A 25,271-nucleotide genomic window follows, 5' to 3' on the forward strand; every position below is an offset into this window, starting at 1 on the left:
TAACGTTTCACTTCGCAATATAAAGCATAAAATACAAGAGAACATCTGTTTTGAATGAGAACAGAAATATTAATAAGTTGTGGAATTCACTGCATTCTTCCAGAGCACCATCACTCTCAAGACAGCATCTTTCAGGGAAACCCTCTGATATATATTGCAGCATGAAGCTAACTTTCGGAACCCTACCAGTAGTCATGCTGTACAAAAGAACCTGTTTCTTTACTAAATAACTTGATACACTTCATACTAATTTAATAAAGCAAGTGCACTTGCAGCCAGTTGTCCTGAAGCTAAGTATAAACAGTGCATAAAGATTTTACACCATATAAAGATGTTCTTTAAAAAGATAAAGAAAGCTATTTTTAAACAATTCCAATTCAGACAGACAATGTGGTTAACCGTTTAGAAAGCAAAAGAAGAAATATTGTACAGCCAAAAACCACTGTTTATACCAGGATAGAAATACGATATTTCTCAGACACAACATCCACAGGAGGTTACAATCATAGAATCTTGAAGCATAGAAGGAAGAAATGTGAGCAATCATTGTCAATTATCTAGAGTTTCAAATAGTCCCATTCTCCAGTTCATTTTTCATAGTCCTGTGGTATTTCCTATAAGTACATAGCCAATTCTCTTTTGACAAGAAAAGATTAAATCAACTTCTCACACACTTCTGTGCTGTTCTATGCAACTCATCATCACTGCCATCTAGGTGTTTAACACTTTTGGTGACCCAAACCCTTCACGATTTCTGCATTTCTTGGTTTCCTCAATTTATCTTCTGTTCCTTTTTCATCCCCAACCCTTCAACTCCATCAAAACTATCTAGCCATCTCCACTCTTATATATACTGGTTCCATGCTTCTTAATTCTCACATTCAAGCCTCAATCCATTTAAATAATTACTCCAAATCTTTGAGGCTTAGTCTGTGAAATTTAACACTAGCACAATCTAGTTCTTACCTAATCCTGAACATCTTTTGTCTATCTAGAAAGGGAACAGCTAATTTATGACTACTATGGCAATAACATTTTTCATGCTGTAATATTATCAGACCAAACAATAACTTCTGGAAAGAACAGATAATTCAGTTTTAAATCTATGTACTTAAATTCTCTCATATTCTGCTCCATGTCCTTCTTGTGGAAAACATAATCCCGAAACACTACGAATACACTTAATCTGCATGCTACAAACATTGCAGAACTTTTTAAAACAAATCTAAAATCACAAGGAGTTTCCTAAGAATGACTTATTTGAACGAAAAACTGCCCAACCATTGAGCTTATTCCCACAATTAACATAACTGGATCTCAAATGAAATCACATCAACCTAAAGGATGCCTTTTTCATTTGTAAAACATACTGATCTGAATCATTTTGCCTAACTTCCCAAAACTCAGTGCACTGTAAGATTCCACTAGAGACACATTTGACAGATTTAAAACAGCAAGTACGAGATTTAAAGGCACCCAAGGGCTGACCGGCTCTTTCATATCATACAACAAACAAAAAACACACAAGTAGCACTAAGATAACAAGGTGTAGAGCTGGATGAACACAGCAGGCCAAGCAGCATTAGAAGTGCAGGAAAGCTGACCTTTCAGGCCTAGACCCTTCACCAGAAAATCTGCTTGGCCTGCTGTGTTCATCCAGCTCTACACCTTGTTATCTCGGATTCTCCAGCATCTGCAGTTCCTATTATCTCTGATACAAGTAGTACTAATATGTGTTTTTGAAAAATTACACTTGTTCAGTCAGCTTAATAGTACACACTGTTTAGCACTGCACAATTAAAGTTAAAATAGTTACCATATTTGCTTTCAAAAAGATCTTCAACTTGTTTTCTCAACTCAGTAATTCTGGCATTCCATTGCTCTGCATTTTAAGAAAGTAAGTTTTCAAATTCATGAAGATGGCTCATAAAAACAAAGCATTGTTGACTGTAAACCGCGTTAAGGAGCACATTTATAAATCAGATCTACTGGCAAATTTAGACAGCACAACAGTAACTATAAAAGGCAATGAATATACAAGGAATTCCTTAATCCAGGAGTTCACCATTTGCCAGTTATGAGCAACAACAGCAGCAAAGTGGATATACAGTAAGTCTACAAATAACTTTAAAACATATTTGCTCAAAGTCTGGTCCCAACATTAACACAGATGTTAGCAACAAATCTAATTTCTCAATACGAAATAGTAAAACATTGTAAAATCTAAAATCATATCGCATATCTTCAAAGTTTAAACTTTAAGGCCCAAGTGCAATCATTACTTCTTACCCGATAGAAAATTCATTGAACATTAGAAATAGAGGTTGCTTATAAACCAATTCATGCAACAAAAAGCTTCCTTTGGCAAGCTACTACAGTAAGTCCTCACTTAAAGTTGTAGTTGCGTTCCTTAAAATCATGACTATGTGAAACAACTTTAAGTGAATCAGAGATTCCCACTGGAATTAAGATTTAAAAATGAAGTTTGGTTTTCTCAGATGAGATCCAAAAGAACCCAAATTGAAATACTGCATGTATGTGCGCAGTACAATGCATTCCTAGCTGAAATAGCTTGTAAAACTAAATCACTAAATATAAAAGGCATATTGCATAAACGCAAAGTAGATAACACTTACCAGTCTCCTCTTAGGCAGTCTCTCAGGTTCAGGGATGACTTTGGTTTGACGGATTCTGAGATGGCTGAAAAGTCCAATGCACACACAAGCGGCAGATGCTGCTATATGTGGGAGGCGTTGCTTGGAGGGTCAGTTAACAAGTTGTTAGGAAGTTTGTGCACTCACTCTGCAATTTTAATTTTGACACTACATGTTCCCTAAGTCGTCTCTCGGCGCTCAGTACCTTCCTGTATGAACCTTCCCCACATTGTTGGGATCCAACATTGACTGATCAAAAATGCCTTCAAGGCACCCCCTAAAGTGCATCACTGGAAGCAGTTTGAGTAATTAATGCCTCAAGGCTGGGCATGTTGGCTTTGTAGAAGACCTGGCTGTTGAACCAACTTTCTTGCCACTGGATTTAGAGGATCTTTCAAAAAGCAGAACTGCTGCAGGTTGTCCAAGTATCATAAACAGAGATGCAAATATCACTACTAGTCAGTGAATCATAACCTTAGTCTCAGATTTGAGATCCTAGTCCTCAAAAGCTCTTATCCTCAGTCAGCCAAAGACAGAGTTGGCACAGAGCCAATACAGTACATCACCACATGCAACACCTGCCTTCTTCAAGGGGGAGCCTCAAATTTATGAAGGATGATCTCAAAATCAAAAAGGTAGGTAGTGTTGTGCTACATGAGTTGGATTGATGTATGTTTTCTCGGTAGTTGTCATGAAAGTTTTTTCTCATGTGCTGTGCGCACTGGCATGAGGGTTTTCTGCATACTGAAGCTCAATGACTGAAGTTGGAGTGATCTTGGTTTTAAATTTAAGATGACAGGTTGAACAGCCAGGTCTTGATTGAGTTAATGAGACGAAGAGCCAGGATTGTCGGCAGCTTTGAAATATTTATCCAAGGAGTGTTGGACGGTTTTCTTTTTCCTCTGACGATAGATCTCTTTGTAGCAGTTAATACCATTGTTGATTGCCCTGTTCACTTTGGCACTGCGCTCTCTGTTTGGGTCATCCTCCGTAAAAATTTCCATTGCCTCTTCCATGATTTGGAAAGCTCTAGACAATCGTTTCGTTGACAAAATTTGAGGGAGTGGTCTTTCAATGTGGTCTTCCTCTTCAGCTCCTTGACTCTCTAGCTGCATCAAGTCTTCATTGGACAATTCCTCTCCATGTGACTCAAGCAATTCCACCACGTCAGCTTCATCCACTTCATCAAAACCAACAGCTCTTGCCAAAGCAATGATTTCACGCTGAATTTCAATGACAGTATCATGAGATCCTCCTTGGTTGCTGACACACTCTGGCCATACCTTTTGCCATACGCTATTCAGACACGATGATGTGACTTCATCCCATGAATCAGCAATATTGTTGATGCCTTCAAGGATGTTGTACCCACGCCAAAATTCCCTAACAGATGGTGCATTCTCACCATCTATTTCATAGATGAGCTGGGAAAAAGTACGGCGTATGTAGTAGGCTTTGAATGTTGCTACTGCTCCCTGAAGCATAGGCTGTAGCAATGGAGCCGTATTGGGAGGTAGGAAAATCACCTTCACATTTTCAGACAAGTCATCAAGATTGATAGGATGACCTGGGCAATTATCCAAGAGGAGCAGTATTTTAAATGCAAGGTTTTGTCTGGCGCAATATTCCCTCCAAGCTGGAATGGCATAGAGGGAGAACCATTCTTGAAAGAGTGCCCCTGTCATCCAGGCTTTCTTGTTTGAACGCCAAATGACAGGATGTTCTTTGGAATGGCCCCTCAAAGCCCTCGGTGTCTCAGACTGGTACACCACTAAGGGTTTAAACTTGAAATCTCCTGAAGCATTACCACCAAGCAGAACAGTCAGGCGATCTTTGGCAGCTTTAAATCCTGGTGCCGTTTTCTCCTCTCTGGAGATATACGTGCTCCGTGGCATACGTTTCCAATAAAGCCCAGTTTCATCAACATTGAAGACTTGTTTTGGCGAATAGCCACCTTCTTCAATGATTTTCTTCAAATAGATGGAAAATTCACTGGCTGCTTCTGTATTTGCACCACCCAATTCACCAGTCACTTTAATACTATGCAGATAGGAACGTTTCTTGAAACGTTCGAACCATCCACGACTAGCATTGAAACTTTCTGACTGAGAATTCTCACCCTGCTTATTTTGTAGATCGTCATAAAGGCTTTTAGCTTTTGCTTGGATGACCATCAAACTAAGGGGCACCTGGCGCTGGTTTTGGTCTTCAATCCATACTGCCAGGAGTCTTTCCATGTTTTCCATGATGCTGCTTCTTGTTCGACTTACCCTGCCAGCACTTAAAGGTGTAACACTTTGGGCACTTTGTTTGATTTTGTCAGCATTGCCACGGATTGTTCTGACTGTCGTAGGGGGTAGTCCAAGTTCTCTACCAATATCGACTGCTCGTTCTCCAGCCTCAAGCCGTTTTAAAACCTCCAATTTCATTGCTAGGGTGATAGTTTTCCTTGTTTTCTTAGCAGCAGCAGACTCACTACCATCACTTGCTGGGCGTTTCTGACTCATGTTTAGGGGTGATTCTAAGGGATTGAAGCACTAAATCACAAGCCTGAAACAATCTCAAAAGGACTTTAATATGGCTTCTCTGCCTCACCTTCAGCAAATGCATCTCATCGGCTTTAAATTGGCCTCTGTCTCACCCTCTGTACAGTTCAATACAGGCCAGGCTTGGGATTCCAAAATTAATCAGAAGATTGCAGAGTCAGGCTCCTGAAGGGTAAGTACTGCACCTAATATTTTTCACTCAAAGCCCCAAGACAAGGAAAGCAATGTTACCTCTGTACAATAGTAAAACGTCTCTCTCAGATTTTAAAACAGCCTCACTGACCCACCCAAAGTAAAGTTCCACAGCGGGCATACTTGGTATAGAGTCAAGAAATGGGCTTTTCTACTCAAAGATGAGCAGTTCAGATTTCAATATCACCCTTGCAATAAAAAAAATTCAGCTGCTTTAGGTATTCTTCACAGAACTTTGCTGGAGGTTACTAGCGTGAAAACAAAATCACTGCTCCATCATGAGTAATGAAAGGCCTTCTTCTCACACTCGGTGTAAAAAGGTGCCAAATCGGGTCACATGACCTGACGTCTCACCAACTCAAAATGATGCTAATACGGAAGTCAAGGCTCTAAAATGGAATACCTGCCCTCTACTGCGCGATGTTAAATTGGAACGACTTAAAATGGGGCAACTTAAAGCGGGGACTTACTGTACCAACTACAATGACAATGGAAAACCAAATTGCCAAGACCATGAAACAGGACAAGTAACATACAACCCATATGGACTTTGTCACTCACTGCACATCAAATCAATCTGTAAAAAGTCATTCATTATTTTAAAATATTATTGGATATGCTATTCAGGGGGTTTTGAAAATCCAAATCCAGTGAAAATGTATTCCCACGTAAGCCTATAAAATACACAAGTTAATTTCTGGATTATCAATGAAGTTGACTACCAGATAAATGAAATCCAACAGGCCTCTGGTGACTTGTCTCTTGATTGTCTTGCAATTGAAGGCAATATTTTCAGTTGAAGAAGTCACTACCAACTCACCAAAATTAAACTCCCTACTTTTCCGTTTCACCATGGTCCCAGCATCTGTTGGCTGTACAGTATTCCTTGGCCGTTTATTTGGTGGAAAATATTCATCATCTGAAAACAAAAAAATAATTGTATGAACTTTGTTTTTAACTTTATCCGTGGAATTAAATTTATAAAAGTAAGCCTTCATATTCATGTGAATAGGGACGGCCTTTATACACCTGAAGGTCTAATCTATACTGTATTTTCACTGATAATTCCAGAATTGAATCAATATGTGAATGTCAATGTGTAAGTACCATCATGTGGTGATCATTTTTTACTTGTTTAAAAGTGATTCCAAGGAACTGAGGCAAACAATCACAGCCTTAATATAACAATATCATGATACAGAATCAACACGAAGCCATTATCAAAATAAGCTGTCTACAGAACTTACACTGAAGTCTACGTATATATTTCACTTTATGCCAATGGGGGTGTACGCAGAAAAGAAAAGTGCCATAAAGGCAGCAAAAGAGCTAGAAAAACAGACTTTGTGGGGCCTGCAGAAAGCTCCAAAAGGGAATAAGATATGGTACAAGATCATGCTTTTGAGGTGTTAACCAATCCATTAGATTTAACTATTATCTATTTAAATAACATTACATTAACAGAAATGGCAAACATTGCACTCAGTAACTTCCATTAACAAAAGAATAATCTGTAAATTTTGCTGACTGAGAAAGAATAGATTTGCAAATTTAACCAGTAAACCACCTCACCTCGTCTTAACTTAATCCACTGAATCATATAGTGCCCTTCAGCCCATCAAGTCTGCACTGACAACTAGAAAAACAGCTAACCCTCAACCTAATCCCATTTATTAGTACTTAGTCCATCGTCACTTTATCAAATTACCCTGAATTGCCTTCTTGGTAAGTCTTCTAATGTGAGACCCTGACAAAGGCTTTGCTGAAATCCATATAAACAACGTCAACTGCACTATCTTCAGCTGCAGCATGGATCTTGCAGTGGCTCCTGAGATTGCTGGCTTTGTTAAAGCAAGTTTATAAATACATGAATAGGAAAGGTTTGGTGTGATAGTGGGCTTGGAGTAGGCAGGTGGGACGAGTTTAGTTTGGAATTACATTCGGCATGGACTGGTTAGACCAAAGGGTCTGTTTCCATGCCATATGACTATGACATGCCTAGTCACTTTCTCAAAAAGGTCAATCAAATTTTCTATGTTTGACTTCCCTCTTACAAAGCCATGCTGACTATCCCCAATCAAGTCTTGGATCTCCAAGTGGAGATAGATGTTCCCATTCAGAATTTTTTCCACTTGTTTTCTACAGTTGCTGAGAAGCTGAAAAGATAGGTGCCAAGCGAGATATAGAAATCCAGTCCAGATGACAATTATATCTCAGGGCAGTGCCATGAGAAATGAATCAGCAAACAAATGTTACCTTTGTTCAGTTTAAACAAGCATAGTGTGTGCACACGTTCTGTCTACAAAGTACAGGGCGCTATATATTAAAACACAAGAAAACCACCATCTGCAAGTTACCTTCCAAGCCTCTCGCCATTCTAACTTGGAAAACGTTTCGCCATTCCTTTACTGTCACTGGGTCAAAAATCCTGGAAGTCCCTCCCTAATGGCATTGCGGGTGTAGCTAAAGCACACAGACAGCATGGTTCAAAACAGCAGCTTACTACCTCCTTAAGTGCAACTACGGACGGGAAATAAATGCAATTGCCCACATCCCATGAGTATATTTTTTAAAAAAGCTTCCAGTACATAGAAGTGAACCACACTGCAAGCCCAACTGACAATCCCAAATTAGATTTCATAGTAAATCTTTGCCCGATCAGAATAATTCAGCAATATCATCCAATTGCAGAATTACATCTAATTTTGGATACTATGTTGCTGCTTTTGAAAGCGTGGGCGGGTCAATTGCTTATTTGTTGTGGGCAAGTAAAGGGGTAAGCCGCTTGAAATAATCCTCAGCCTTGCGGATGTACAGCCTACCTACCTGGAATTGCAAATGCATTATTAACGCTGTGTTTTCCTCCCCCACCCCTTGAATTGGTATATTTTATGAATTGTCCTGATGAGCATAAGATGAAAAGCTTCAATAGGATGTGCCTTTTTTCATCAATACTCAAGTACAGTGGAAATAAACAGATCCTTTGCAGGATGACATGCTGCTACTTGTTACTAATCCCACCCCAAAAGGCAACTGCTTGGTCCACAACTGTTCACAATCTCTATAAATGATTAGGATGGTAGGACTAATTGCAATAGTTCAAAATTTGCTGATGGCATCAAATTGGATGGAATGCAAGGAGGCTTCAAGAGCACTTGGAAAGGCTGGGAACAGGCTCCAACGTGGCAGGTGAGCTATAATGTGAATAAACGTAACCTTATTCATGTGGTAGAAAAAAAACAAAGGCAGAATGTTGCATTATTGATAAGACGTTGGGCAGCACAGACGTTCAAAGACATCGATCCACGATTTACTAAAACCCAACAAGCTGTTGCAGCAATTAACATGACACTTCAGCGGATCAGGGTACAGAATCAAGATATCTTTCTGCAGTTGCATACTGCCTTGGTGAGACGACACCTGGACTGTAGTGTACAGTTTTAGTGTCTTTATCCAAAGAAACATTTGCTAGAGAGTACACACAATGGAGGTTCACCAAATGAATCCCTGGGATGACAGCTATGTCCCATGAAGAACAATAAGAGAAACAAGATCTGTGCTCTCAGCTTTTCAAAGATTGAGGGGCAATCTTAAAGAACAAAGAACAGTACAGCGCAAGAACAGACCCTTTGGTCCACCAGGGCTGTGCTGATACATGACGCCTTTATAAACTAAAAACCTTTTCCACCTCTACATGGTACATATCCCTCTATTCCCTGGCTCTTGATGTATCAACATGCTTCAAACATTGCTATTGTATCTGCTTCTACCAATTCATCTGGCAGCACACTTAAGGCACTTACCACCGTGTGTAAAAATAACTTGTTTTTCACATCTACTTTAAACTTCTCCACTTTTACCTTGCGTCCATGTCCCCTATTACTTGACATTTCTACCCTTGAAAAGGACTATAACCAACTATTCTAACCAATTTTGACAGCTTAGATCAGATCACCCCTCAACTTCTGATGTTCAAGTAAAAACAAACCAAGTTTGTCCAATATCTCTTCATAGCTAATATGCAACAAATGAAGCAACATCCCGGCAAACCTTTCTTGTATCCTCTCCAAATGTCACCTTTGTTCAGTTGAAACAAGCATAATGTGTGCACACGTTCTGTCTACAAAGAACAGGGCCCTGTGTATTAAAACACAAGAAAACCACCACCTATAAGTTACCTTCCATGCCTCTCTCAATTCTAACTTGGAAAATGTTTCGCCATTCCTTTACGGTCACTGGGTCAAAATCCTAGAATTTCCCTCCCTAGTGGCACTGTGGGTACAACTACAGCACACAGACAAGCAGTGGTTCAAGAAGGCTGCTTACTATCTCCTTAAGTGCAATTAGGGATAGGAAGTAAATGCCAGCTCCTTCTGGTAGTGTAGCTACCCGAACAGTACACAATATTCCAAATGTGGCTGACCTAAAGTACTATACAGCTACAACAGGACTTCCAATTTTTATACCCTATACCCCACAGAGCATAGGTCAGAAATCACAACACCAAGTTATAGTCTAACAGACTTATTTGAAGACACAAGCTTTCAAAGTCTTACCCCTCCTTCAGGTGTTAATGATGAGAGAACTACTATCAGACACAGAATTTATAAGTAAAAGATCAAAGGATCACACCATTGATGATGATGTACTAAACAAATTAATATATATGTCTAAATCCCCCATTCCTTTTAAGTCCTGTCCTGTGAAAAGTAAAGGCTCTATCAGTGTAAAGAAGCGGTGATGTTTTAGATCAGACAATGCATGTTAGGTTTGAGGCCTTGTTTAGAATCTGCTGTATTTTGGTTTGGAGACTGGCTAGTTTCATTTCTAAAGTAGGAATTTATAAAACACCACATTGACTAACTGTCTAAAAACAGTGTGCTTTATAGAATTTATCTGCAAATACAAATTCGCCCCATAAATTCATATGCATACGTGCGTACATGTGCAGGGGAGATGGCAAGACTGTGCGCGCGCACACAGGGGGAGAACACGAGTAGGTGTGACAGCAAACGTGTGTGCGGCACACGTGTGCACGTGAGAGATACATCTAAGAGGGTACTTTTCATCATCCAGTACTTCCCCAGAGCCGAGAAACTACACCACATTCTTTGCAGCCTTCAAAATATTATTGATGATGATGAGCACCACACCAAGATCTTTCCCATGCTTCCAATTCTTGCCTTCAAAAACCGTCAAACTTTAAACAGACCATTATTCGCAACAAACTACCAGCCTTCAGGATAACATCTTCCACAACACGACACAACCCTTGTCATGGCAACCTCTGCAAGACGTATCAGATGTGTGACGGGGGCAGAACCATCACATGTGGGAACACCACCCACCAGGTGCACAGCAGATACTCATGTGACTCAGCCAACATTGCCTCTCTCATACACTACACGCAAGGATGCCAGGGCATGGTATATTGGTGAAACCACGCAGATGCTACAACAATGCATGATTGGACACCGTGCAACAAAAAAAATATCGCCAGACAGGGATGTTCCCTCCCAGTGGGGCGTCACTTCAGTGGTTAAGGACATTTGGCCCTGGATCTTCAGGTAAAGTCCTCCAAGGCAGATTTCGGGATATACAACAGCTGAGTCGTAGAGCAGAAGCTGATAGCTAAGTGTGCTATCCATGAGGACACCCATGACCGGGATCTTGGATTCATGTCACACTACACCACACACCCCCACTCATATATACATGCCTCCCACACCCTTTCTCTTCCCACGTTCCCCACCCAACACACCACCCCACCTTCCCCACACACACACACACACACACACACACACACACACACACACACGTCTATGGGGCGAATTTGTATTTACAGATACATTCTATTTAGTTCAAATAGCACAGAATTTGGAAAGTCAGTCAGTCAATGCGGTGTTTTATAAATTCCTACTTTAGAAATAAAACCAGTCTGAATCCAAACCAAAACGCAAACGGATTCTAAACAAGGCCTCACACCTAACATGCATTGTCTGACTTAAAATGTCTTCTTCACGTCGATAAAAACCTTTAGTTTTTCCACAGGTCAGAGGCTTGAAAGGAATTTGGGGATTTAGGCATACATATTAAATCAATGAAAACCTTCTAAGTGATTACAGATTTAAAGGCATCTTAGGTTTATTTAGTACACCCTCAAAGGCATGATCCTTTGATCTTTTACTTATAAATTCTGTGCCTGATACTAGTTCTCTCACTAACACCTGAAGGTGGAGTAAGACTTTGAAAGCTTGTGTTTTCAGATAAACCTTTTGGACGATAACCTGGTATCATGCGATTTCTGACCTTGTCCGTACCAATCCAGCACTGGCACCTCCACACTGTACAGCATTCTTTCAATCAGGTTATCTAGCCCATCCCACTACCGACACCTGGGCCACAGATTTGCTGGTTACAGCAAGTGAAGAGCAAGTCTACAACGTCTCTTTAAAGAAGTTTAATGACAGCTTCTGTGTCTATCACACTATCAGACAGTGAGTTCCATACACCCTCAAGTGAAAGGTGCTCTAACATTTGCACCTTCACTCATTTCTAATTCTTCTAGTGATTATTTTCATTTGTTTATTCACCTCTGCTAACGAGGACAGCTGCTTCGCATTGCTCCTGTTTGTGCCCCTCGATTTTACACATCAATATAATTGCCATTCAGCCTGCTGTTCCAAAGTTTAAGAAAAAAACATCATGGAACATCTAATCTTTCCACAAAGCTAAAATTCTACATTCCTGATAACACCATAAAATCTGTTACCTGTTGCTGTTACTCCAACAACCAGTTTTATTCTATACTGATTTACAGGCGGATTCGTAAATTCCCAGCTAATACCCACCACCTGCCTTCAATTAAAAATAACTTGAGAGTTAACAAGCATCAGGGGCTGAACGTCCTTAAGTGCTGTAAAGCATAATTCTGAAAATTTCTCTTTATTGAGTCCCAGTTCAGAAGCTGGCTCAAAAGTACACTGAAGAAAATTTAGAAACTGTACCCCATGAGAAGTGACCTAAAACTGAACTCATTCTTTGTGTATGATCCTTTGTCTAGGTCAGTGTGCGCTGCCTACTGTGACTTGAAGTAACAGTAGGGTCCCAGAATTGTCACCTTCATAAAGAACCAAAGACCAAGGAAACAGAGCGAAAAGTGTGTTCAGCTAACACCATCTAGATGCCTGATACCACCTTGTACAATAAAAGGTGATTTTGACTACAGTTTCAGACTGAACATTATTGGGATACAACTGTACCACCAGTTACAGATAGAAAGGATCATTATATCTATTATGACCAGTTACATGGAAATCATCAATTATTACTTCTTTACTCACTACTAATTACTTTCATTTGTTTATTTACCACTTTGAAGTTTAAAAGAAAAGTTTGGGCTCTTGTCTTTTGGGTAAAAAAATCAAGAGGGCAACTTTCATTGAGGTCACAGGTCTTCAGCCAATTCAATTAATTCCTTGTGATATCAAGAAACAGTGGAGACATTGGATAATGGAAAGGCTGTGGGCTCCAAACACATTCCAGCAATAGGACTGAAAACTTGCTCCAGAAAGTGTTGCGCCCTAGCTAGGCTGTTCTAAATAATATTGGCATTTTATGGTCTTACCTAAAAATATGGAAAATTGCCCAGGTACACCTTATCAACAAAATGCAGAACAAATCCAACCCAGCCAGTTATCTACCATCAATCTACTCTTGATCAACAATAAAAAAGATGCAAGCTTTCATTAACAGTATTATTTAATACCAATAACCCGCTCACTGACCGCCAGTCTGGATTCCACCAGGGCAACTCAACTGCTGACCTCACTTTCAGCTTTGTAATTTTTGCCCACATTTGAAACAAATTCCAGGCGTGAGACAAGAGTGGCTGTCCTTGACATCTGGGCTGCATTTGAGGTGCACTCCCAAAATGGGGTCCATAAGAGTCCATTGGCTTGAGTCATACCCGGCACAAAGGAAGATGGTTGTGGTTGTCGGACGTCAGTCATCTCAGTTCAAGGAAACTTTTGCAGGAGTTCCTCTGGGTTGTGTCCTAGACTCAAATCAACCTCAGGTACTTCAGTGATGGCCTTCCTCCATCATAAGGTTAGAAGTGGAAACGTTTGTTGATGCTTGCACAACATTCAGCATCATTCCCAACTCCTCAAATATCAAAGCAATCCATGGCCAAATGCAGCAAGATCTGGACACCATCCAGTCTTGGACCGAAAAGTGGCAAGTAATATTTACACCACATAAAGACCATCTCCCACAAGAGAACTAACCATCACCATTTGACATTCAATGGTGAATTTCTCACCAAACGGATCTGGACTAGCCACATAACTACAATGCTCCAAGGGCAGGTCTAGGTTAGGAATCCTACAGAAAGGGACTCACCACCTGTCCAGAAATCTGCAATACACACCTCAGGTCTGTAACAGGATACTTCCCACTACCTTGATACATACATCTCCAACAAAGCTCAATATCAACCAGGACAAAGCAGTCTACTTGACTGGTACCACATCCACTCTCCCCACAACCACAAACTTAGTAGTGGCAATGTGTACAACCTACAAGATGCACTGCAGAAATTCACCAAGATTCCTTAGATAGCACCGTCCAAACCATGGTACCATTATGAAGGACAAGGGCAGCAGATACACGGGCACATCAACAACAAACTTCCCTCCAAGCCCCTCATCACCCTGACTTGGAAATATAAGCGCTGCCTTCAACAATGCCTTCAGCATCACTGGGTCAAAATTGTGGAACTTGCTGTATGTTATTGCCAGCGTAGCTACCACAAACAAACAAAGCAACAGCCCCACCACCTTCTCACGGACAACTAAGGATGGGCAAGGCAGTCACCTAAAGCCCCCACGAATTAATTTTTAAAGAAGTGTCTGCAAGAAATATACACTCAGCTCCTAAAGCCAATTTAGCCATTCCCTTCTATCAAGGTTGATCTACACCTTAATTTCATTTGTGCTATATCCATTGTGTAACTTGTTATTAAACTGAAAATTTCAATCAATCCATACAATCTAATTTAAGCATAATTTTGGTTTTAAAAATTTATCAGAAACAAAGATTAAATTTTCCTTTTCTTTTCTGCCCTCCCCATGGAAAAACTTAGGTTAGAAGGTCTACTGATAATCATGCCCCACTCTTCCACAGATTCTTTGGGTGAGAAAAGAATACAGACTAGGTAAAGACAATTCCAAAAAGTCAAAACTATGGACTTCAAGGGTGGGCGAAATTGTCACTGGTGCTAAAAATAAGAAATAAAAACACATTTTGTTGGTTACAGAGTCTGGAGATTTCTCTCTGCTGCCCTGAAACACACAGCTTTTGACATTCAGCATCCCTTCACTACTGCAGAAGTTCAGCTCTTCAATTACAGGAGTGACAAATTATTTTTAAGAAACACATTGGTTTCTTGGTTATATAATTTTTTAAAATGATCCTCGAGTAAGTCAAACGCCAAATCTTAAGTTGAACTAAACTGTATCTCCAACATATTTTTCTAAGTGTAAGCAAAACAGATGGGTCAGAAATACAGGAATAATAAAAACTAGGGGGAAAAAAGCACACGTAAATGAATCTGTAACAGAAAACTTGAAGACCGAAGCAGGAGTAGGCTGTTGAACCCCTCAGATCTGGCTTGCCATTAAATATGGTCATGGCTATCTATCGAGATCAATACCCTAAAGTCCTACCCTTCACCCCACATCCCTTGATCCCTTCTGCCACAAAAGCTATATTTACCTCCTCTTGAGGAGGCAACGTTCTGACCTCAATCACTTTTTCTGATAGTGAATTCCACAGGCTCATCACTCTCTGAGCAAAGAAATTTCTCACCTCAATCCTAAAAAAGGTTTACCCCTTGTCCTTAAACTAGGACTCCTGGTTCTGGGCGTCCCCACAATCAGGAACATGCTTCTTGCATATAAACCGTCTAGACTTATTACAATATTACAGGTTTCCATGAGGTCACCACCCATGCTTCTAAACACCAGTGAATACAATCCGAAACAATTCAATCTCTTCTAATACGCCAGTCCTGCCATCCTGGGAATCAATTTAGTAAACTTTCACCGCACTCCCTCCAGACTAAGAACATCTTTCCTCAGATAAGAGACCAAGACTGCATACAATGCTCCAGGTGAGGCCTCAATGACCTGTATAACTGCAACATGACATGCTTGTTCTTGTACTTGAAACCTCTTGCTATTTGCACTTTGTCTTCTTCACTGCTTGCTACGCCTGCATGCTTAAGTAACTGGAGCATGAAGACACTCAGGTCTTGTTGAACATTTCTCTCTCCATTTACAGACAGTTCAACTAATGTTCTGCCTTCCTATTTTTGCTAAGAAAGTGGATACCCTCACATCTTTCCCCATTATACAGCATCTATCATGCGTTTGGCCACGCATAGCCTGTCCAAAATCTCATGTAACATTTCTGATTCTTCAAGGCTCACACTTCCACCTAGCTTTGTGTAATCTGCACATCTAGAGAAATTACATTTAGTCTCACCCAAATCATGCATGTCTATTGTGACTAGCTGGGGTCCTAATACAGTTCCCTGCAGTCCCCTACTAGTCACTGCCTACCACTCAGGAAATGACCCACTTATTCCTACTCGGTTTTTGGTCTGCTAGCCAATTTCTAATCTCTCTCATATGCTTTAATTTTACACCTTAATCTCTTACGTGGGGCTTTGTTAAAGCCTTCTGAAAGCCCAAATTAACCACATCTACTAGCTCCCCCGATCAATTCTACTAGTTACATCCTTGAAGAATTCCAGTAGATGGTATAGCTATAGGTCTACAAACTATTTTAATTTTTGTAGATTATGGAACACAAAAAAGTGTTTTAGATTCAAATAGACAAGCCAAAAATGAATGCTAAACTCATTAGTGAGCATTCAATTACAATAGTTTGTAGAATCATAGAATCCCTACAGCGTGCATGTCAATCGGCCCATCGAGTGCACACAAACCCTCATAAGAGCATCTCACCCAGACCCACAGCCTACCCACTCCCACTCCCCCTCCCCACCACACACACACACACACACACACACACACACACACACACTCCCATGGCCTATCCACCTAGCCTGCACATCCTGGACACTATGGGCAATTGGCAAGGCCAATCCATCTAACGTGCACATTTTAGATTATGGGAAGAAACCAGAGGAAACCCACACACAGGGAGAACATACAAATTCCACACAGACAATCATCAAGGGTATAATCATTCATGGGTGCTTGGTGCTGTGAGGCAGCAGTGCTAACCGCTGAGCCACCAAGCCGCCCCTATAGCACTACATTCACATCGCAGCAAGTCAAAACATCTGAAAATTTAATTCCTACCTTCAATAGTAACTTCAACTTCTGGGTCTTCACTTGTTTCAGAATACTCCTGCTGTGTCGAATCTAAGAGAAGTAAATATAGAATATTTATCACTTAGAGATACATCAAATCTTAAAATGGTGTTACATTTACACTTTCTTTCAAATAACACAAAAGAAATTAATAACTAAGAAACATTAAAGACGTAATAATTTTGAGCAAGGACAAAAGACAGAATATGGAAGAGTGGAAGACAAAAGAAATTGACAGAAAAGTGCACCCTCCAAGGCCAAAAGGGAGGTGGGACAAGAAAAGAAATAAATGATGTACCTGGAACTGGTGTGCTGCAAACTGAAAGAAACAAAAACTGAACAAGCAAAGGAAACAAAATGGGGACAAGAATTTACAATCTGAAATTGTCAATCTCTAATACTGAGTTGAGAAGGCCTGCAAGTGCTTAGCTGAAAGGTGAGGTGTTGCTCCTGAAGGTTATGTTGAGCTTCAACGGTGCAGTAAGCCAAGGTCAGAAATGTCAGTGAGACAAAAAAATTGAGAAAATTAAAACAACAGGCCATCTTAAGCATGGGTCCCCATTGTGGACAAACCCAAAGTGAGCTGCAATCATCCAATCAGGGTTTGGGCTCCCCAACATAGAGGAGACCAGGGTGAATAGCAAATTGTGGCGTAAACTGAAATTAAGTTAACGTATTTCAAGGAATGCTTGGGGATGTATACATGCAGGAGAGAAGAGGTAAACCACTCTGCACTTGGCATGGAAAGTCACTGAGAAGTGGTTGGGAGAGCTGGTGACGACAGGAGGTGTGAAACAGGGTATCACTGAGGGAAACTCCTTTCAGAATGCTGAAATGGGAAGGGAATGTGTGTTTAACAGTATACAATTTGCTGCTTTTGAGACATGTGCTGAGACAAATAACAGCATAAACATTTTCAGCAATATTGGCTGAGGAATAAAGGATAGTCGTGAAACCAGCAGCACGCTTAATGGAATCCTTTATATTCATTTAAGGAACCAGGACTTCGGCTTAACATCTCATCATAAAAACACCTCTATCAGCGAAATACACCCTCAGTATTGTACTGAGGTGTTACTGAATTTTAGAGATCTTTAACAACACTCCCGAGACATCACATGACTAATGATAACTGTGTGCGCTGCTGTAAACCCCTGCTAGGGCTGTCTGAATAGTGACTAGATGGAGAATCTTTTAGTATCTGGAATTAGTGGGGCAGGACAAAATACATCCACTGAAGTGCTGGCCAGGTGATCTCCCCCATTTTCTGAAAATACTCTCATCAAGTCAGGGTGAAACCTCTGTCCTTCTGTAAAAGTAATTGCAGGAACTTCTTAATATTATATTTCCTAAACAAATTACATATACCAAGACTCCAAAGACAACCGTGCACGATTGATCACAGGTGCCAGAACATCAGAGCTTTGGAAGATTGTGTGCTTGTCTGTTTTGCTTTCAAGAATTACCCTAAAATGGTCAGAAAGTGATTTTTTTTTAAAAAGTTGAACCTGTACAGAGAGAATATTGTATTTTTTTTTCCCTCCTTTCCTAAAGTGTATGTGTTCTGGTTTATTTAAGAGGGATAAACATTTATACTTCCACATTATCAACTTGGTAACCACTTATTTTGTTTTGAGAGTAAACCAATAATTGTAGATATTGAAAGAAACCTGGTCAAGATATTTTACTTAACAGGTCAATATAGATAGAAGTATTTCAATGGCCAACTCAGTAATTGGGCAAGTTATTTTTAAACGTTGTAACCCACTAATCCTTTGTAACGTTTTGTCCCCGTGAGAATGCTTCACATTGAGTTTTTTTTTCCTTCGAGTTAGCAGATAATAGAATACCATGCTCAGTCAAGAAAATCTTGTATTGGTTCCTTATTGTCTCTGGCAAAAAAAGTCAACTATAATTTTAATTTGAGAGATGAATAGCCTTGTGTTAAAAGAAAATCTCTGGTGAAGCTAATTGGTGAGGTTGAATACAGGGAAGCCGATACACATTTCTTCGCTTGGTCGCATAAAGATCCACTCAAAAGCAAGTGACATCAAATTTGAATTGCAGTACCATGTACAACCAGTCTCTTGCACATCTGGTCCAAGTCTGCTTCAACATTCTTCAGCCAGCAGTGATGAGGTGATGATCGATCTCAGCCTCCTCCTCAGGTCCCCAGCATCACAGATACCAGCCTTCAGCCAACTTGATTCAGTCCACGTGTTAAGAAGGAACATTTGAAGGCACTGCATGGAGCATGTGCTGAATATGGGCATTATTCAAATTTTGTTCATTTAAATCAATTCTAACATTTTCAACTTTAGCGGGCAGAATAAAGTACCTGAGCAATTATGGTACTAACCACAGACTCAAATTCTAAATTCACGACAGCAAATTTAATCATACCACAACTTCTGGATTGTTGCAAAAATACAATATTATGCCATACTTAATAAGGCTGACTGTTAACACAACTGAGAAGTTGCTAAGCAAATTGCAACCAATCACTCGATACAACAATAATTAAGTCCTTCTGCCTCACAGACCAGAACGCTCAGATTCTCAATCCTGTAGAATCATTGCAAAAGCAGAAGACTGCAGGAATGTTGGAAATCTCAAATGAAAACAGAAAATATTCAGGTCAAGAATGAGCAAGTCAAGTCAAAGAAACAAAATCTGTTGCTGCTCCATCATTTGGCTGGTAAGTGGCAAGTAACATTAAGCTACACAAATCGCCAAGCAATGACGACTTCCTACAAGAGAATTCAATCTGTTCATGATATTCACTGGTATTGCCACTGCTGAACCCCCAGCCCACCAGGTTCAACACCCTGAGGGTTAGCATCGACCAGAAGTTAAAAAAAATGAACCAGCCATAAACACTGTAGCTACAAATGCAAATAAGAGGCTAGCAACAATGTAGCGAGCAACTCTTCACCTGACTTTGCAAAGCCTGTCAGTCATTACAAAGAGTGTGATAGAGTTTAACTATCCAAGCGAGTATAGAATATTCTAGCAACTAAAAGCTACACAATATCCACAAAAAACAACTGACTTAACTGGCACCCTAAATACCTTTAATATTCACTCCCTTCATCGACAGTATGCAACGGCAACATTTACAAGATGCTTTACAACATTTCACCAAAGTTCCCTAAACAGCGCTTTCCAAGTCTGCAGCTTGGACAAACAACAACAGAAACACTACCAGCAAGTTCCCCTCCAAATCAAATACCATCCTGACTTGGAGCTACATCACTGTTCCTTCAATGTTACTGGGTCAAATTCTTGGAATTCCCTCCTTAACAGCAGATTTGAGGGTGTGGCTACACCAGAGTGCAGCAGAACAAGAAAGTAGCTCACCACAATCAGGGATCAGCAATAACTGCTCGTCAAAGACATCTACATCCTATGAATCAAGACACAGTAGGTAACTGTTCCGGGAATTGGGGGTGGGGAGGAAATGGGCAGCAATTATTTTAAATGCAAGTTTCCCAAATCTAACTACTTGGACTGGCAATTCACATGTTTTTTTTTCTTTAAAATTCCATACTGACAGAACAATTTTAATCAACAGTTACACTTCAGTAACTTGGAGACTAAAGTCTTGTTTAGGCTCTGATGTGAACACAGAAGGCATTTTATATTTTAAGGGGGTTTAATCAGAACAGGAAAACAGAATTACTCCAATTCTTACCATCAGCTGTAAATTCCTCCTCAGTCTCATCACTTGATACATCAGCATCTTTCTGGGGCCCACTTTCTGTTGGCACATGAAACTTGAAATTACCGTACAATATCACTTTGCATGCCATAATATAGGATGCAACTGAAATGGGTATTTCAGCTGGAAGCTATCATTATGTTCCAACTGAACAGAAAAGATCAATTTCCTTTCAGTCACCATTTAAGTCAATGAAGCACCAAGTGAATCACCACAACTACGATGGACACATTTCTTCCTTTTTTTCAGGTGACAGAATTTCAAGCAACCAGAAATGTTGGGACAGGGATGAAAGGCAATGTTTTATATGGCACTATTTCTTGCAACAATCTCTGTAGAACAGTTATACCAGAGCACAAAAATTGCATACAGATACAGCTTCATATTCATCCAGATAACTGAACTTCATTGAAAAGCTGTGAATTACCAAAAGTTCACAATGTTCATTCTTAAAAACAATTAATTCACATGTCTGGTATTGATCAGTTGTGTAAAACATTTCACAACATAAAGTAATTGCCATGTGATTGCCCATTTCACATTTTATGTCCTGATTCATTTCCATGTTCCTCATAGTTTACTGCTTTCCTGGGTTTCAAATTACAAACCTTGAAGCATGAAAGAAGGACTTGCATATATACATTGCACCTTTCATGACCACCAGACATCCCAAGGCATTTTTGCAGCCAATGAAGCACTTTTCAAGTATGTATCACTTGCATAATGTAAGAACAGAAGAGAGCAATAATGCCTCTCCCTCCAATGCTCCTAATAAGCAGAATGGGCGAGTAGAAGCCCAAAAGGTAACTTGCAGGTCTTGCTCTGGGATAAATAATATGCCATGACCTTTTTTAAAAAAAAAATCTAAGTCAACAATAACCAGCCTCTCAGAGTATAAATTGTTAAAGTGCCTTTTATAAATGCTTTAAAATCTACACACATCTACTGTATTCTGTTCAGCCATTTCTACTACTTCCAACAACAAATTTCATTGCATTTGTCAAATACAAATAGAGACATGTCAAGTGCCTCTTTTTCTTTCCCAATCATGAATGACAGCTAAGATATTAGAAACAAAGTTAAACTGACTAGTCAGTAGTTCCCATTGACATCCTATGCCCTTACTTGAAAGGGTGTCATTCACATGGAATCTCAGAATCCCTGGTGTGGAAGGAGACTATTCAGTCCGGCGAGTCCACACTAATCCTCCAAAGTGCATCCTACCTAGACACAAGCCCCTTACCGTATTCCTGTAGTCCCACATATCTGATGGCTAATCCACCTAACCTGCACACCTTTGGACTGTAGGAGAAAACTGGAGTACTGAGAGGAAACCCACTTAGACACTGGGAGAACATGCAAAACTCCACACAGATTCGCTTGAGGCTGGAATCGAGTCCAGAGCCCACCGAGCCACCCATATCCAAGTTCAGATTATTGCATGTCCTCTAACAGTAGACCAGAAAATCATACAGCCCAGCAAGTCTGATAATCCTCAGCTTCATTTTCTTGCCCTTTTGCCCATAACCCTCAATTCCCTTACTGATTAAAAAAAACTGTGTACTCAGCCTTGAATATACTTAAAACTCTCCTTTTCCAGCCCTGTGCAGTGAAGAAATTCACAAATTCACTACCCTCAGCAGAAATTCCTCAACAAATTAAAACATGCAGTATCTTATTCAGAGATTATGCCTTCTAGTCCAAGACACTGCCATAAGGGGAAAGACCTAGTGCAGATGTGAAACATCAAGTCCCCTAGAAATCATGTGTGTTTCAATTAGGTCACCTCTCGTTCTTCTTTATTACAATGAATACATGCCCGATGTATTTAACTTAAGATACAAGATTGTCCCTTTGGTCCCTAACTTTCTCTGGACTGCCTCCAATGTCGATATACCGTTCTTTAGATAACAGAACTATTCCCAGTACTCCAGCTGTGGCCTGACTAGTGACTTGCTTAATTTCAAAAGGCTTGCCTTTTTTACACTTTATTCCCTTTGAAATAAAAATCAAAATTTCAATTACATTCCCTATCACCTGCTGAACTTATCTGCTAGCTTTTTGTGATTTGTGCACAATGGCACCCAAAACCCTCAGTGCTGTAGCTTTCTGGAGTCCTTGTCCATTTAAATAATGTTCAGCTCTTCCTTTCCTCCTGTCTTATGTGTCTCATATTTTCTGACATTATGCTCCATTTGCCAGGTTTCTGCCTACTCACTTAAGGTATTTATATCCCTCTGAAGATACTCTGCATTATCCTCACCCACTTGTACTTCCCACCTATTTTTGGCATCTGCAACCTTGGTTACTTTCCATTCATTTTCCTGATCCCAGTCTTTAAAATATGTTGTAGATAACTGTGACTGCAGCACTGATCTGTAGCAGTTTAGTGACAGGTTGCAATTCTGAAATTGCACCCCGACCCCTTTAGCCTAATTCTTGACCTATCCTCTATCCATGCTAATGTATTACTTCTAAAACTGTGCTCCGATCTTAAGCAGCCTAACATGTACCTTATCAAACACCTGAAAACCCAAATAAATTGCATCCACTGTAGGCCTTTATCTATCCTGCTTTTGCTTCCTCAGAAGAATTTGAGTAAATTCGTCAGGCATGATTTGCCTTTCATGAAGCCATGCTGACCCAGCTTGATCATATCAAGCATTTCTAAATACTCTGGTATTATGTTCTTCAGAACAGACTTTAACAATTTCCCAATAACAAACAAGCTAACTGGCCTACAATTACTTTCTTTTTCTCCTTCCTTCTCATATTAGCAGTTTTTCAACCATTGCAGTTTTTACAAAAATCTACGAATTCTCAGAAGATTACTCCAAATAGGGTATCTCCACTATTGCCATGGCTACTTGGTTCCTAGGATGCACCTGGGGACTTATTAATCTTTAGCCCCAAAGGTTTCCCCAGCATTTTTTCCTGCAAGGGTAGCTACTGTCATTGTTTCCTTTCCCCTTTCTGCCTGATTTTTTTTTTTGAAATGCTAGAGATGTCTTCAGCTGTGAGGACTAACAGTGTGTTTATTCAATAGATCTATCATTTCCTGATACCCCATTATTTCCCCAGACTGTTGTCAACTTCAAAATGTATAGAAAGAAAGAGAGACATTAGAGAACTAGGCACTATTACTTGCCACAATCCACTATTTCCACCAGCACTTCCTTCAGTGGCACGCGATGCAAGTTAAATAGACCAGGTAATTTTAGTCAGTATTGCCATCATACTTTGCCCGTCAATTTCCACCCCATCCATTATCTCGACACTCAACATTTTTAATCGCTATTTTGCCAGCATCTTTTCATTTGATCAACATCAACACCCGTTAAGTATCTCACAAAGCTAAGTCCTTCCCATCTCTTAAGCTGACAATTTACTGACTGGCAGAGCAGATTTGATAAGCTGCATACTCTTCGACTGCTCAGGTTTCTTATATTCATGGTCACCTATGTAATACTTCCCCAGAATCTCCAAATGAAGGGACACATACTGCTATTTAGAAGTACCCACAAATCTTTCCATAGCTTAAACTTAGCGTCAATAAACTAGGTTTTATGCTTTTTTTCTTTGCAATTATTGTTGAAACAATGTAGGATATATTGAACAGTACACGTTCTACTACAGAAACTATGGCACCACCCAGTGGGAGCAATAAAGCACACTGCTTTAAAAAAAAATATCAGGAGCACGGCAACACTAATGAGATTAAACAGAAAATACAAAATGAAAACGGAAGAGAGTCAAAGCAATGACTTAAAACAGAATCTGAATTTGTACAGATTCCAGTCAGCCACTTAAAAGATTGCAATCAGTTACAACTACCTGGTTTTGAATTGCACAAAATTGGACAAATGTGGGGTTAAGAGCAAACAGAAAACAGATACACAGTCTCCATACGATTAAAGCTGATCAGGCAAAGCCAAGGTAAATATCCAAGTACAGCAGCACCATGGGACCGTTAGGAATGCTGCAGATTAATGAACAATCATGACATGGACAAATGACTGACTGAGGGAAACTGGTCCTTCTCTAAGTGGGAATCAGTCTTAAATTTTTAAAGATTGCTAGATGACAAGTACTGCATGTGGGTTCCTCCACACCTAATGAAGATGACATGACTTCGAAGTCTCGCAGTTAGGTCCTCTGACGCAGGCAGGTGTAGCTCAGTTGTTGCAGCCTTACGAACATATGAAATAAAAGCATTCGATGATCATTTGGCTTTTCGAGCCTGCTCTGCCATTCAATAACAAACGCCAATAGGATTGCGTTTTGTGTTTCACATTCCCCTACCTAACAAGATTCTCTCCATCTTTTCCTTAGGTATAGTCAACTACCTGCCATCACAACATTCTTGCCTAAAGAGTCAAAGATCCTAAATTCGAACCCCTCCAAACATTTAAATACAAAATTAGGATAACTCTTTAGTGCTGTACTTGCGATGGTGCTTCATAGTCAAAGTGTCATTTTTAATGAAATGGCTGAGACCCCCTCTGTTTTGCCGGTTTAACATGGCAGATCCCAAAATATTTTTGGAGAAGAGCTGAATCTCCTCTCCAGGCTCTTGACCAATATTCATCACAAGATGATCTACTTATTGTCACAATGCTGGTTTGTGGGAGTTTGCTGTCATGTTTATTGATGGACAACAGTGGTTACAGATCACAAGTAGAGCGCAGTATAAAGCGATTTGGGACACTGTGGTCATGGAAAGCACTATAAAATGCAGAGTTTTATTTAATTA

At 40.0% G+C, this 25,271-nt stretch overlaps 1 protein-coding gene across 13 annotated transcripts in view; it reads right to left on the reverse strand.

Annotated features, from left to right (window-relative positions):
* The window catches only part of LOC125464498 (general transcription factor II-I-like), a 224,658-nt gene that overhangs the window by 137,709 nt on the left and 61,678 nt on the right, over window positions 1-25,271 (reverse strand). For 12 of the 13 annotated variants that reach the window (XM_048556894.2, XM_048556895.2, XM_048556897.2 and 9 more), the window contains 4 exons: window positions 20,492-20,557; window positions 16,786-16,848; window positions 6,213-6,311; window positions 1,817-1,882 (listed from right to left, as the gene is read on the reverse strand). In XM_048556894.2, coding sequence (XP_048412851.1) covers window positions 1,817-1,882; window positions 6,213-6,311; window positions 16,786-16,848; window positions 20,492-20,557 — 294 coding nt within the window. The remainder of the gene's footprint in view (window positions 1-1,816; window positions 1,883-6,212; window positions 6,312-16,785; window positions 16,849-20,491; window positions 20,558-25,271) is intronic. The other variant, XM_048556896.2, reaches the window with a different exon arrangement.

The sequence above is a fragment of the Stegostoma tigrinum genome, chromosome 27 (genome assembly GCF_030684315.1).
Source record: "Stegostoma tigrinum isolate sSteTig4 chromosome 27, sSteTig4.hap1, whole genome shotgun sequence".
NCBI lineage: Eukaryota > Metazoa > Chordata > Chondrichthyes > Orectolobiformes > Stegostomatidae > Stegostoma > Stegostoma tigrinum.